The sequence below is a fragment of the Eurypyga helias genome, unplaced genomic scaffold (genome assembly GCF_000690775.1).
Source record: "Eurypyga helias isolate BGI_N326 unplaced genomic scaffold, ASM69077v1 scaffold18242, whole genome shotgun sequence".
In the NCBI taxonomy this organism is placed as follows: Eukaryota; Metazoa; Chordata; class Aves; order Eurypygiformes; family Eurypygidae; genus Eurypyga; species Eurypyga helias.
The window spans coordinates 20299-35648 of NW_010235521.1; the positions used below are offsets into that span (position 1 = coordinate 20299).

At 41.1% G+C, this 15350-nt stretch overlaps 1 protein-coding gene across 1 annotated transcript in view; it reads left to right on the forward strand.

Annotated features, from left to right (window-relative positions):
- The window catches only part of ATP9A (ATPase, class II, type 9A), a 49284-nt gene that overhangs the window by 11469 nt on the left and 22465 nt on the right, over positions 1–15350 (forward strand). The window contains exons 6-15 of the mRNA XM_010146791.1: positions 1426–1484; positions 2368–2419; positions 2994–3088; positions 4331–4411; positions 5727–5802; positions 8922–8998; positions 9543–9703; positions 10458–10600; positions 11369–11481; positions 14287–14499. Of these exons, the coding sequence (XP_010145093.1) occupies positions 1426–1484; positions 2368–2419; positions 2994–3088; positions 4331–4411; positions 5727–5802; positions 8922–8998; positions 9543–9703; positions 10458–10600; positions 11369–11481; positions 14287–14499 (1070 nt within the window). The remainder of the gene's footprint in view (positions 1–1425; positions 1485–2367; positions 2420–2993; positions 3089–4330; positions 4412–5726; positions 5803–8921; positions 8999–9542; positions 9704–10457; positions 10601–11368; positions 11482–14286; positions 14500–15350) is intronic.

The window sequence follows — 15350 nt, forward strand, 5'->3', positions numbered from 1 at the left end:
CAGGGATGCTTTTTTGGATCCTCTTGGAGTGCGGCTTTTCTTTTCAAGCCTCTGCGTAATGGACTCTTAATCCTCGGTATGCTTCCTGCCCCAGCAGAGATGTCTTTAGCCCAGCATTCGCTTTGTTTACTTTTTTTTTTTTTTAAAATAAAAATCTTGCGAGTAAGAACCCGAAATCCACGGAAGACCTATGAGATATTTGTGAAATGGGCCATGACTGCTTATAATTTGTAGGAATAATTACAGCATGTAAGGAAGTCTGCATTTATTAGCAGCAGTGATGAAGCATGTTGTTAAGCACACAGTGTGTCACCAAAGCAGCAGGCTGCCAGGAGCCCAGAATGGCTTTCATTGTTAATTTGGAGCAGAAACACTGAAGCATATCCTGAGAAGGATGCTAATGAAGGGACTGACAGTAGTAAAATCCTAGTGACCTTTGTGCTTTGTGCTAATTTCTATTCCCCCTCCCTTCCCCCTTCTCCTTTCCCCCTGAGTTGCTATCTGGCCAGTTAGCCCATGAGTTTCGAGGTACAGTAGGAGTGTTGTCTGTGCTGGGGTGAGCTCCACGTGCCTCCCCCACTTCCACTCAAATCACAGCAGATTAAAGAGGCTTTTGTTGAAATATAACAGGCAGACACATAGAGGCAGGGTTCAAATTAACTGATTATAAATCACTAGTTAGTCTGAGAAGCCAAATCTAGAGCTGGCTAATGATTTGAAATTACTAGCCAATTGTTAAATTAATCCCCTGTTTTAAAGCAACTGGGAAATGTTTGACAGCTGCAGGGAGATAAATATTTATGCGTTTTCCGTAGGACCCATAATCTGCAGAGCTTGTTCAGGCTGTGTCCATGGAGAGGCAAAGGAGAGGTGGTAGAGCTGAGCCAGATACAAGAGCTGTGGCGCGGAAGGAAATGAGCCTGTTTTTTAAGATGTGCCCATTTTACTTATGGCTCCCAGGCCTTGGCTTGAGAGTTGAGCATTAAATTTTCAACCACCTAGGGAATAGGAGTCGGGAGATGATGGTGCCCTGTTGTAGTTTTCCTATTCGTGCTCTGTTGTCTGCCCGATGCCAAAAGTACGTTAAATTCCTGGGTTAAGCAGTATGAAAAATCAAAAAGTTTAAGGGCTTGTTTCAGAGTTGTCACTAGAGAGTGACCAGGGGGTTTCTGCGTCACGGGCTGAGCTGTTAGGCAAGAGGCTTCCAGCCCTTTGCACAGATTGAGACCTACTGCTTTATAAACCCAGTGGGAGCAGTGGGCTTGGTAAGTCTTTACAGGGCTGTGCTGCCCAATTTATGTGATAGAAACATTACCCATTTTCTCCAGAATAGCGAAGTGGAAGGAAGGGAGGTAGGGAGCATCACACAGCGCCCACAAACCCTGTCCCCCGCTGCTCTAATGCTCTGATATCTTTCCTTTGCAGGGACTGTGAAGGTGAAAAGCTCTAATATACAAGTAGGCGACCTCATCATTGTTGAAAAGGTTAGCTTTTCTGTGTATCTTTTCTGTGTAAAGTACTTCTGTTTGAAAGACCATAGAAAATGAGGTGTTTTGAAGTCCCATTTGTTTTATGATAGGCTTAGAATGTCAAGTGTTGAACACTATTTACAATATTTAATCACTTTTCAGGCCTCCCCTGCCCCACCAAAATAGCATCATCATCTTTACAAATGAGACCAAATCTGTAGGTATGCACCTATAACCTCATTTTTCCACTTACACTGTAACTAGATAAAAAGCCTCCCTGGTCCTATCTCTGACTCTTGAACACAAGTTAAATACCTGATACAAATGCAATATCTGAATGTTGCTTTGGGTGTAAACAACACAAATATTGGGAGGCACTGTGATCCATTTGCAGGCACTAGTATGTGTTGGTATATTTCCCCCTTTATACAAGTTTGTGTGGGTTTTTTATCTGCTGATTTTTTTTTTTCCCCTACACAGTCTCTCTGCAAGCAGCTGTGGCCTCTAAAATTAGTCTGAAAATACTCAGTACAGAAAAAAGAAAAATGGTAGCTGTAGACTCCAGATACACGTTTTCTTCTAGCATGGGACTTCTTGAAAGGAAACCAGCATTAATTTAAGATTTCTTCATACTTCTAGAGTTACTTACTAGCTCTTTTGTAAACCCAGCCGTTGGTGGGTCTGGTCAGTGGGAGCTGGCACCAGTTATTATTCTGCACCTGGAATTCTGCAGGGAAGCGAGTTTAGGATTCAAATCAAAATGAATACCAAGCTTCAGTCTGACAAAGAAATCCTCTCTCCTCCATCCCCCCTTTGCTTGTCACAGTGGGGCTGTGGAAGGCGGCTGCACGCGCGTGCAGGGGTGTATGCACAATAATGGCCTTTCTTCTCCGAACAGAACCAGCGGGTCCCTGCTGACATGATCTTCCTGAGGACGTCGGAGAAGAATGGTAAACATCTGGAACCAATTGTCAAAATAGCCATTAACCTTTCACTGGTTGGTTAGAGAAAATTGTCTTTTGGAAATCTGAAAGAAATAGATAATAGTAAAATTTTAGAGAGACGAAGAATTCAAGTAAATTTTATGGGCTGCCACTTCTCAGGGTGTTATACTCTGTATTTGTTTGTTAATTAAAGAGTGTCAGTGGTTGAATCCTGGGCAAATGGATCTTGTTGCACAACAGTTTGTGTTGTAGATGTAAATCGCTTTACTTGCTGTTCAGGTTTGTTTTAAGTGTGGGATAAGGAAATGTTTGATCAGAAGGGTTAGCAAACGTACAGACTAATGAGAACATTTCAGATGTCTTAAAGTGACAGGGCAGTCTCGCTGTATTCTGGACAAGTGGGAGGAAATGAATGGGTGATGCAAGAATATAATTCTTTACCTTATTGGCAAATGTTATTTTAAATGAGATGCTGTTTCCAAAGAAAGAAGGGTGTCCTAGCTCGGAAGCCATTTCATGAGCTGTAGGTGTAGCTGAGGCAGCTCTGGAAGGAGCACTGACTGCTGTTGGAAATCCGCAGGCTCTTGCTTCCTTCGCACTGACCAGCTGGACGGTGAGACAGACTGGAAGTTGCGACTGCCCGTTACCTGTACTCAGAGACTGCCAACTGCTTCTGTAAGCTGCCTTCACATGAAATATTCTGCCTGGTAAACATGCGGATCTGTTTTACCTGAAAAACATTCAGGTGCTTCAGTTAATGGGCTGTTTTGAGGAGCAGGTTAATGCTTAGTTCTGCAAAGGGCTCAGTGCATGCTACAGATCAGCTTTGGCAACAAAGAATATAAGGGTAAACCAGCTTTTCCCGAGCTCTTGGCAGGATTTTGGGTAAGGTAGAGCTGGGTGTGTCTGTGCTGCATGGCTGTCACTGCAGAGCTGTGCGGATAGGCACTGGGGTGGGCAGCCGGGGAGTGACCTTCCAGCAGGAGGTGGCTAACGGTAGGATGATCCTATTCTCTTTTTCCTCTCCAGAAACCATTGCAGTAAACTTACTGCAAGATAGGTCTTGTTGCAGGATAGGCACTCTTGGTGGTGGTACTTCTCAAATGCTCCTTTCCTGCTTGACACTGCAGTATGTTCAGAGGCACAATTCATGCGTTTCCATGAAATGGCTTCAGAGGCAGTTAAGTGTTTGTTGCTTGCCTTTATGAAGGGAGGAATATCACCACGGAAGCCCCACTCTGTGGTCTGAAATAAGCATATAACCTCCATCAAACGTGCCATTTCCCAGAATATCTAGCTGAAGTAGTCCATGTGTTGTTTTATTTTTGTTTTGGTGGGTTTTTTTAAAGAAAACAAGAAAAAGGGAGAATCAGAGTACCTGTTTTATTGATGTTCTGTCTGTAAAAGTGCAAGAAATTTGTTTTATACAAAGGCTTTGAAGCAAAGCATTCTCTCCTTGGAGTGAATAGTTTGTGCACGTGTAGGAGTCAGTGTGAAAATGCTGTGCATAATTGGCGTATCTTAGTGTCACCACAGAACTGTTCATAGTGACACTGGCATCTTGAATGAAGTATTGAGTGATAGGGGCTTCCTTGGTTGCCTTGGAAGACTAATCCAAACCTTATTTGCTACGAAGTAATAAGTCTTGGGCTGTCTTGTTTATTCAGGCTGAAATTTCTTTTATGGGGCACTGATATCTAAGTAACTCCCAGGATTCTCTCAGGTATCAGTTCAAGAAATACTCTTCAGTGAAGCTGGTACAACAATTGTATTTTCTTTTAGACAGTTGGGCTCCACTAATTAATATAACTTAGTAATTAACTTGATATGTAACTTTTGCTCAGAGTATTTTGGTAGAAACATTTGTACGTTATTAAAATGTGGTTGTCTGTCTGCCAAAACATGTCTGTTTTGTAGGACCTACTGCAAATCCGATCATACGTGTACGCAGAAGAACCCAATATTGATATACATAATTTTGTGGGAACCTTCACAAGGGTGAGTCTTGTTTATACGTGCTTGAAATAATATATTTAGTGTTTGCTATGCAAACCTGTTGAGGGCTACCAGGATGCCAGGGTTTTTCAGGAGAAATAGTGAAGTGTCTTGCCATTCCCTGTCCCTTTCATTTTTTTTCATATAATCCATGAAATAGATCTGAAACAAAAATATGTTCAGTGAAGCTTTGACTTGGAGACCATGTTTGGGATTGAGGACCTTACGCTGAAGCTACTAGAGCTGAACATTTGGACAGAGGTTGGTAGTTACGTATTCATGGTGCCGGTGAAGGAAATCTGGGCACCATGGACTCTGTAGGATTAAAATCCTTTAATTATGAAAAAGACAAGGGATCTTAGCTAGATCAGGCAATAGCAATCTTAATTCTGAGTCGATGGGGTTTTTGTCTTGAGTTGCCTGAAATTTAGGTGAACTTAGTTATAACTGCCCCCAACTCAGAATGCAGCAGCTCAGAGTCACTGTGAAATATCACTATTAAAAACATGTATCTTCTGACTTGTTGGGAAGATGCATTGCCTAGTTGGGGCAAAAGGTTGGGGTTTTGTTCCTCTCAGTGGGATTATGGAAATCTTGAGATTTATCTAGTACTGTTGAGCTTTCAGAGGACAAATGATTTTGTAACTAATAGGAGACAGTTACAATGTTTTAGAAGTTGTTTTCTGGTATTTTAGTTCAAAATCATAGGGTTTTCCTTTTTATCTTTATGTGGCAAGGTTTAATCTAGTCTAATAGTGCTGGCACAAAATAGGAGTTGAGGCCTGGGGAGGCCGTTCTTGTATAAACTCTACACAGACGTTAATTTACTTTCTCGTGCAACTGTGTAGAATCTTTTGGTGCCTAAGAGGACTTGTGCATTCTTGTAACTGTTCTCTGGTGCACATCAGACAACTTCCCAGGCATCACTGAGCAGTGCAAACAGGTTCTCAGTGAGATCTTACAGTGGCAGGAGAAATGCTATTAATCCACATGAGCCAAGTGTGGAAACATATTCCTGTAGTCCCTGGAGAGCCGCTGACAAATCCCTTTCTCATTTATGATTCCTGGGGGACTTCAGCAAGCAGAGGTATCTTAATAGATTCTTTTTTTTTTTTTTTCCTCCAACCCTTCTGCTCCACTGAAACAAAAAGCTTGTGTTCTTAACCCAAGCAGAGATTTACCTGGGCTTATGAAAATCCCCCATCGTATCAAGAAGCCCTCTACCAGCACTCCCAGCGCACCTCTCCAAAAACCTCTGTGTAACTGTCACCCACTGGCCTTTTACACTGCTGACAAGTTTGGTTTTATCCTGTTGTAGGAGGACAGTGACCCTCCAGTGAATGAAAGTTTAAGCATAGAAAACACCCTATGGGCCAGCACAGTGATTGCATCAGGTAAGATGGAAGCACGTGTACTATTTTTTTTCTTTAAGGGAATATGTTAACAATTTTTAAAGGTCTTTTTTAATGGAATAATAATCTCTGTCAGTTGGAGAAATTAGCAGTTGGAATGAGGTTTACCACTTGTCCTAACACCTCTGGGGAGCTGAGCTGATGTCTAATTGCCTCTTGGACATTCCTAGATGAGAAAGAATTGGAGTGGCCTTTGGGCACTTCTTTTAGCATCCAGGACCAGAATAGCACTTAATTGCTCTCTGCATTGACATCCTAATCTGTAACAGAAATGGTGTCAAACAGATTCTGGTAACAGAAGCTAAGATGAAAGATTTCCAGGTAAGTGCTTCCATTGAGTTTGTCTTATATACTTTCAAAAAGGAAAAAAAAGTGAATTCTTTGGCAGATTTCAGTTTATATATACGGTAAGCTCCCAAGGCCTGAGATTAATCAATGCCCTCTTGTAGAGGCTTGTCAAAGTAAAAGCCTTGTTCCTCTCCTGTCCAGTGTGCTTGCAAGGTTTGCAGGGTGGTAGCTGGAGGAGAGTGAAATTGTGCTCTGGAATTCAAGTTGTTGAACGGAGACACTACACAGTGCAGTGCCTAGGTGTATGTGGAATTAATAATAATGAGAAGGAACATGAACTTCAAAAGACTTCTTTCTGAAGCATGGAAAAGATTTTGATTTGCTCCTTTAAAAGCAGAAAACGGTGAATAAATTTTATTCTGTATGTTTCTATCTAATCCTGCTCTGACTCTTCTTTGAGATGTATTGCAGTGTTGTCACAGTGTGGTGACCAAGGGGTTGTAAAACAAATAGTTTTCCAAATACAATAATTAAATAATGTTTATAGATCCCTATTGCCATGCAGTAGGTAACCTACCTTCCTCCCCTCTCAGTGTAGACACATGTAGGCAGCCTGGCAGCTTCAAATACCCATCAGGCTGCTTAATGCATGAGTCTCCACTTATCCTGCTTTGACAAAATAGATGGAGAAATGAAAAGCTGTATTTCTTGTGATTCTGTCCTGTATGGTTATTTTCCTCGCAGCGCCCTCTCCCAAGGGGACTTTCTGGCTTCTTGTATCCAAGCTTTAATTTGTACCAGCTCTTGAGCTGGTGCAGATCTCTCACTGCCATCGCTGAGCCTAGCATGGGGTGGCGGGACTTGGGGGTGTGTTTTACAGTGAATAGTCCTACTGAAACCAGAGGGAAATGCTCTCCTGCCCTTAGCATGCTCACAGCTGGTGCCTGCTGAGGGTAAAAGCTCCCCTTTGCTGTACACTCAGTTGTGTGTGTATACACATGAGTGCAGATGTTTTTCCCCAAAGGAGGGCACAGCACACACTCTGCTCCTCCTGGTCATGTCATCGCTGGTGTTGGGAAGTCCTGGGTGGTCTTGGTGACTGTATCAAGGCGTGTAACGACCTCCTCTCTGCCCAGATGAACTTACTGTTTTAATCTAATCCTCCTCTCTGAATAAGTCATTTGTAGATAGTCATTCTTTGTGAGTTCAGTTAATAGGAGTAACATTTGCAAATTTTTTCATCATTTCAAACGGTTTATGCAATGGAGTCTGTTTTGAATGGCCGTAAAAGAACTAGAAACTCTTTTGCACATACCAATGTGCCTTCAAGCTCTTTTCTAGCCCTGACAAGTCTTCCCTCTCATTTTGACTGACTTGATCAGTATAATACTGAGTTTTGTTTCTCCTATGGCAATAATAAATAGCATGTTGGAGGTTATTTCTGTTAGAAAAAAGTGGCGATGGTATTTTTCTTCTTCTGTAAGTTAAAGCTGTCAAGTTGTGGTGATGCCATCTCGCTGGGACAGCCTTTGCTTGTAAGACAAAGCAGAGCTATGTGGCTTTCTCCATCTGCTCTAGTAGGAATGGGTCTGACTCTGACTGTTTGTGGTCGATTTGGAGTAGCTGTGCCATCTGCTGATTTGAATTGTGATGATCTTGCCACCACCTGCCATCTGGCTCCAGTGATTTGTTGTTGTTTTTTTGGTATGTGTGAGGGGGGTTGTGGTGTTTTTTTTTTTTTAAAGGAATGTTTTCCAGCATATTTTTAGAAACCACCTCTTTTGAATCAGTCTTATTTAAAAATAATTCACTTGCGGCTTGTTAAAACTTTGATCATTAATGAGAGTATCATCATTAATGGGAATAGCAGAGTGTAAAATGTCAATGTATTTGCAGTGCTGCTTTTTTCAGTGTTGTTTTTCTCCATTTTTACAGACCACTGAAATAGGCTAGTAAAAAATTAGACTTTGACAATAGCAGCTTTTAAACTCTTCACAGTAGATAGCTTTTTCTTTATAGCTTTTTGCAAAGTCTTTAGAGAAATCTATAGAAAATCAGTAATTTATGGTGCTAAACTGTATTATGTTTCTATGTGAATAAAAGGGAGAACTTTGTTGCTCTCAGCTCTTTAGCAACTGTGGGACATAGCAGTAAAATACACTGATAGGCTCCCAGCAGTTCCATCTGTTACAGCAAGGTAGGAGTTGGTATGGTTTGCCTTTTCGTGAGAACAGCAATTAGACAAATACTTTAAAATCTACAGTAAGAAAGTTAATTCTGTCTTTGAAAGCTGTTGGAATTCATTGATTTTACTCTGTGGCAGCTTTCACCAACAAAGAAGAACCCTACCCCAGAGCACTGATTTAATTTTGACACACAAGGACCATGATCTGGTGTAAGGCAGACTTACCCACACCTAAGTGGGATTCAGAGTGGTGGGAGGAAAGCCAAGAAATCCTTTGGCCTTGCTAACTTTTGCTTATAGTGGGGAGAGACAACTGACATCAGAAGGGGGTCAGGTAAAATGGAGACCGCAGAGCAGTTGACTTCTCTTTCTATGCACATTAATTGATGCAGTCCATGATGCTGCATCAACTTCCTGTCTTTTTGTAGGATGTCTTCTGTTCAAAGACTGTGTGATCATACGTTTTGTATCTCAGCTGCCAGCTTTTTAAATTTCTGGTTGCTATTGCTTCTGAAATTAATCTGCTAAAAGTCCTTCCCAACTGTCAAGCCTATGGATCCAGCAAGTATTTTTATAGAGAAAACAGAGGTTGTTCTTCTTCAGCTGACATGTGCTCTGCTTTGTTTAGGTACTGTTGTGGGAGTTGTACTCTACACTGGAAGGGAACTGCGCAGCGTGATGAATACTTCAAACCCAAGAAGTAAGGTATGGTAAGGAAACAGTCTCATAAGAAATAAAAAGGGGCAGAAATGCTATATGTACACACTACAGGGACAACCTCATAGGAATCATGATTTCAATCTTCCAATCTGTGGTTTAAGATAGCTGCCACAGCAGAACTTACCTGCTTAATTTTTTGATCCTACTATATACATGTCTTCTCACTTTAAGATTGGTAAAGCCATTGTTTTCTGTGGTTATAATGAGATAATCCCATTTAGAATAGGAGACCTGACTTTGCTGCATTCTGCTGTTACAGCAAAGCTAAGACAAGGTGCAGGGATGTTAATATAGTCTGCAGCTTTTGGCAGCCTGGGTCCCCTCACACCTCTTCATGCGTTGCTTACCTTCCAGAGGATGTAAGTCGTATTTGGTAAGGTGGTAACAATATTGCTTATAAACTTAAATATGTTTGTAGTGTTTTAAAAGAGAAGTTGACTAGTGGAGTTGACTCTTTGGATAAGTTAATCTTACATTGAGGTAATGTCTTCTCTTGTGAGTTTGAAATATCTTTATATTATTTCTTTAGATTGGTCTTTTTGATTTGGAAGTGAACTGTCTTACCAAGATCCTGTTTGGGGCTCTTGTGGTAGTCTCGCTTGTCATGGTGGCCCTTCAGCACTTTGCTGGCCGTTGGTATCTTCAGATCATAAGATTTCTCCTTCTGTTCTCAAACATCATTCCCATTAGGTAAGGCAATTGCTAATTCTTCCCAGCAAAATACTATTTCCTTTGCATCCTCCTCCATGCTTCTAGTATGATCAAGCATGTCAACTCTTTATTTATTCCTCATTTGACAAGTAAAGAAATCTAGAAATAGAAATCAAATTACTATTCAAATATAAGAATTGCTTTGGTGTTTCCACTGAGTTTGTTTAGTGTATTTACCTGTCGCTGACTAACTCAGGCTGTGGATTAGTCCTTTAAGGCCCCTTCTCTCAGTGTTTGGGCTGCCTGGTTACTTTGATAAGAGCAGAAAAAAAAAATGGAAAAGGAGGGATATTTATATAGCATGTAGTGTAATGGGATCCATTTGCCTTTTAAAGGGGACTGAAACATTAATATTTAATTGCACTATATTAATAATTAGATTGTTATTTTCGGTGGAGGTCTGGGATTAATTTCAGTTCCATTTTTAACCTCGTCATGCTGTCCTTACTTGTCTATGTCCATCTTCCCCTCAAATTATATCTGTTCTTCTCAACCTAATTTTACCATCACTCTTTGCCTTACAGTACCACTGCAGCAAAACACAGTCCTTCTCCCCATTTGCCACCCAACCACTGACTTTGAATATACTTCTACCAAAACACCCTCTTTGGCAGCTCCAATTCAGCATGGAAGACATGTCCTTTTGTTGCGCTGTGGCAGTTCACAGTGATTTTTTTCCAAAGCTTAACTGGAGATACATTTTCTTTTTCTTTTTCCCCTTCCTCCTGCATAGTTTACGTGTGAATCTGGACATGGGGAAAATTGTCTACAGCTGGGTAATCCGCAGAGATTCCAAAATCCCTGGGACTGTGGTTCGGTCCAGCACTATTCCTGAGCAGCTGGGGAGGATATCCTATTTGCTTACAGATAAAACAGGTATCTACGTAGAAAATACAGTTTTGAGTCATGGTATGTTTTTGTTTGGATTTTGTTAAATTTTTGTCCAGCCAGAGAGTATAATGTTAAGATTTCTTTGGACTAGAAGAAACATGCATTTCCTATTGCTTTGACAATATGATTTAATCAGTTTTTTGGGGGAAAAAGAAAGGCATTTTTTTTTTGTTCTGAACACTATAAGATAGCTAGGACAGGAATATTATTCTACTTCAAAGAACACTTAGTGTGTGCTATTTAACCAAAAGCTGAGCGTAAAAATAAAATTAAGAATAACTTCTTAGAGTTAGTTTTCAAAGCCAGATGAATATCACGTGTAGTCAGAAATGTACCATCAGTGTCTCTGCTGCTGTCCTTACACTTTGAGCTTGAATTCAGAAAACTTAAGTTGTAATGAAAAGCTTGATCAGACATAAAATCCTGGTCACATTAAAGTAGTTTCTAGAAGTTTTTCTTTAGTTCCAAGAGGACCAGAACTATGCCTGCAGCTCTTGGTGGCATTGACTGGGGTAAAATTCATTCTTATTTACTGGTATGGTGATGTGCACTGCTGCTTCCTGGGAGAATCAGCTCCCAGGTTTGTTAATACTGTCTTTTTGGGAGCCTTGGCCTGGGCTGAGAGCTTGATGCAGTGACAGACTGTTTCTGGACCAGTTTCTCTTGAATTTGGGGTACAGCAAGGATAAGAACATGTGCTGGGGAATAGGCATGTTGGTTCCTGCTTCAGGTCTGGTGCTGCTTCTGTTACAGGAACTCTTACCCAGAACGAGATGGTCTTCAAGCGACTTCACCTGGGAACCGTCGCTTACGGCCTGGACTCCATGGATGAAGTGCAGAGCCACATATTCAGTATATACACGCAGGTACCACATAATCGGGGGTATACATGCAGGTAGAATTAAATTGCATTACTTAATAATTTGTTCACAAAATAGTTTTCTGGGTCACTGGGTTAATGGTGAATTAATATGGCAGGGATGTGCCTGCTGACTATTACATTTTAGAAAAGTCTGAAGGTCACTGGATGCCTAATATATGCATATTATCATGTTTGCTTATTACATTTGTAGATTGTTTCATATCCACCAGTCTTTAACTGCCACAGCACGTGCCCAGGTCTGTAAGTGTATGCGCCTGCGTCTTGCTACCATGTCTGACTGTAAAATAACATACTTTTATTTAGATATTCACCACTGACAGGAACCACAGCATTTGCTTCATTGAAAAACTGGCTCTGGGTAATATTCAGTGGATTAAGTTACTGTTGAAAATGGTGTGTACTTGGGCAGTAGTAAAGGAGGAGGACTCATGGGTACTCAGTAATCAATAACAGGGAACAGTGAGCCAGTACTGCTGCTTTGGGCCTGATTGTTAAAAAAGAAAATGGTAAAAGTGGGATTCTTTCACTAATGCACCAGTGATCTTACATGAGACATAAGTGATGTTTGCTTTGAGAAGTATCTACAGCTGAAGAAGGCAGCAAAGTCAACATGTAAAGTATAGAACAGGAAAATCCTGTTTTGGGAAGTCTCTCCCTTGCATTCCTCCTTCAGTATCACTGGGTGAGCCAGCATCAAAAAGCCTTCATCTCTATTCTAGACGTTTATTTCAGTTTTCTCTGGTAACCAGGTAGTGGCATGTGTCTTGTATGGGTCAGCAAACTGTATTCTTTAGTATGTTACAGCAGACAAGATACTTAGCAATTGGAACTTCGTATAGATACATGCCTTTCCTTCTTAAAACAAGGGATGAGGTTTTACTTAAGAATATAACTACCTTTTTTAAAAAAAAAAAAATCAGCTGCCAGTTGCTGATGTTCCAGCCACTGGTACTTATAAAAAATTTAAGAATTGTCACTAGTTATGTAATCTTGGTAGCGTTATTTTTCGTTTTCTGTTAATAACCATTCTTTCAACTGCAGCTAGAAATAGCTTTTTTGTGACTTACGATTAGATTTTCTCTTTTAAAAACTGTGATTCCACAGACACAGTCTGCAGATGTTAGTGATGAGTTACTGCTCCTCTGTCATACCTGAAGCATTTTCATTTCTCCATAGTTGAGGATTGTTTCATTCATACAGAAACCACAGAAGTCCTTTTTGAAGTGCCCGTGCTTTTCCTTGAGCATGCACACCCAATGCAGCGAACTGGGTTTTTCATGTCACATTGGTTTTGTTTTGCTCTAGAGATTTTAGGCTGAAGTACGCTTTCTATAGCCCCCACAAAGTGAAACATGAAGCCAGCATTCTTGCCTGGAAAAAGGCACCATGTACTGTGAATAGGATTTTTATTTTTGGATTTTGTTCATGGTGGTAAAGATGCACAGCAGGTTTCCTTGACCTCAGCAGTCATTTGGTGGCATAGCTTTTCCCTGTCACGCTGCAATGTGATTTTAACTAAGCATATGACAGTTGATAAATACCTGCTATTTTGAGTAATTATCTTTTTCACTGGCATGTGTCTCAGGTAACTTGTAACTCCTTCTCTAGCCATTTCTTTCTCTTTCTCTCCTCTGCTTTCACAGCCTTCTTAGCCTCTGGTTCTTCTCTTGGTGTTAAGATGCTTAAATGACTGAACTGTACTTCAAAAAACAAAAAACACCAGAACAAAAGAACGACAAAAACCAAACCCCAAACCAATGACCAACCAAAACTGTCAGATCTATTGACCCTAATTTTGTACTCAATCTCCAGAGAAAACTTGACTACTAGTTAATTATTTGTCAAAGTATTCAATATTTGTCAAGAACATCTGGGTGATTCTGAGCAGTCCAGTTTGTGACTGGCGCTTTACGTCAACCTAAATGCACTCCAGCTCGGGGTTTGCAGTTGTTTGATTTGGTCAAAGCCTGTTGCAACAGTGCTGACGAGCATCAATATTAATTTTGAAGTTCTTATGTGTCCTAATCATTAGAGTGTGGAAAATAGCATGTGGAATTATAGTGGTAAAGGATACATCTCATAAAATGTTTATCAGTACCAAGTGAGGTTCCTTATAATGAGAAGCATTTGCTGGCAGTGATTCATTTGGAACTGTAGTTCTTATTCTTTGCTCTTATTTTTACCATGTTGTGGCCTTTGACCTGGAAGTGAAACTTTTGTCCTCTTGACACTAAAGGTTAACAGAGCAGGAAACTAGATCACTGTGTGTCCCTTCTTCAACCAGGATAATTTAGTAATTGTGCAATTATCTGAGGACTCCCATTCTGATACTAAAAATAGTATTAAAAATTAAAATAATGTAATTAAGATTTTCTAGGACCATACAAGTCATCTGTTTTCTGTTTTTTGCAATTACATTCTCTTGCATGTGAAACCAAATTGACTCTAAATTTTCAGAGCTACCAGTCTTTTGTGGAGCAAAAAGTAGTTTCACTGAGTCTTCTGACTGTGGTCTTTCACCAGTTTGGTGGATCTGCAACAAAGGGTCTTTTTCTCAGTGTACCATTCCTAAAATTTAGGTAGACATTTTGGGGCACTCTCCTCCACCAGTAACAGTGACAAAGTGCTGGGGTGTGTTCCCAGTGATGGTCTGGGTTAAGGTGTGTGGAGAGTGTGTCTGATTCCTGGAGCTGTAAGAGTCTGCACAGGTGCCACATGCGTGGTCGTCACTGAAATAAAAACTCAATTTAAATCATCTTTTTTTTTCTGCTTTCCTTTTTTATAAAAGCAATCTCAGGACCCACCTGCTGTGAAGGGCGTTACCTTAGCCACCAAGGTGCGTAAGACCATGAGCAGCCGAGTGCACGAGGCAGTGAAAGCCATCGCGCTATGCCACAACGTGACGCCGGTCTACGAGTCCAACGGGGTCACGGACCAGGCTGAAGCCGAGAGACACTATGAGGATTCCTGCCGGGTGTACCAGGCCTCCAGTCCTGATGAGGTTAGTATCCATTTGGGTGTATAAAAATATAAATATGACCTTGCTTGTTTCTAGGGGGAAAAAAAAATATTATTTGGTGAAAATACTCCAGTCTAGTGAAAGGGGATAATATTTTAATGCCTTTATTGCACTGATAACCCATAAAGAGACCATAAGCACCCTCTCAGCTGGTATACTTCACCCAAATCTGCCTCTCTGCCTGAAACTACAGAGCTACATGGTGACTCTAGTATCTGGCTCTTCTATCAGCCTCTGCATTGCAGATTTTTGCTTGTTTTTCTGCACATTTTGTCCAAGGTAATTTTGCAGTTCAGCTCTGAGTCCCTTTGACCATGTTTGGTAAATTATAGGCAATCTTGCCTTGTTTGGGAGAGGGCACGGCTCATCAGAGGGTGTTAGAGCATTCCCACAAGTCAGCATGTCCTTGGTCTGCAAGGTGTTCGAACTGCCAGACCAAGGGAAAAGCTGTAAATCACACTGGGTAGCCCTGATGTTCCATGGCACGTCCCTTCCGGTGCAGATGGGACAGACCTGGAGCCTGAGTGAATTCTGCAGCATGAATGAAGCTCACAAGAGTTTGTCTCGGAGAAGAGCTGTGCTCTGCCAGTTCTCTGCTGGCGCCCAGTGCAGCCAGGGCTATGCAGGGTGGCTCTGTAGAGAGAAACTTCCCAGCTCTCCGGAGGTTCACTGGAGACTTTTATTGAACATCTGAGAGATCAGGTTCAATATGGGACTTACGATTAAAATACTCTTGGCCACCCTCTACCTAATTAGAGTGTTGTTTCCTTCTGTGACGAAGACAGGTGGAATAATATATGGTTACATGTATTGGTTGTGCTTCTTGGATACAT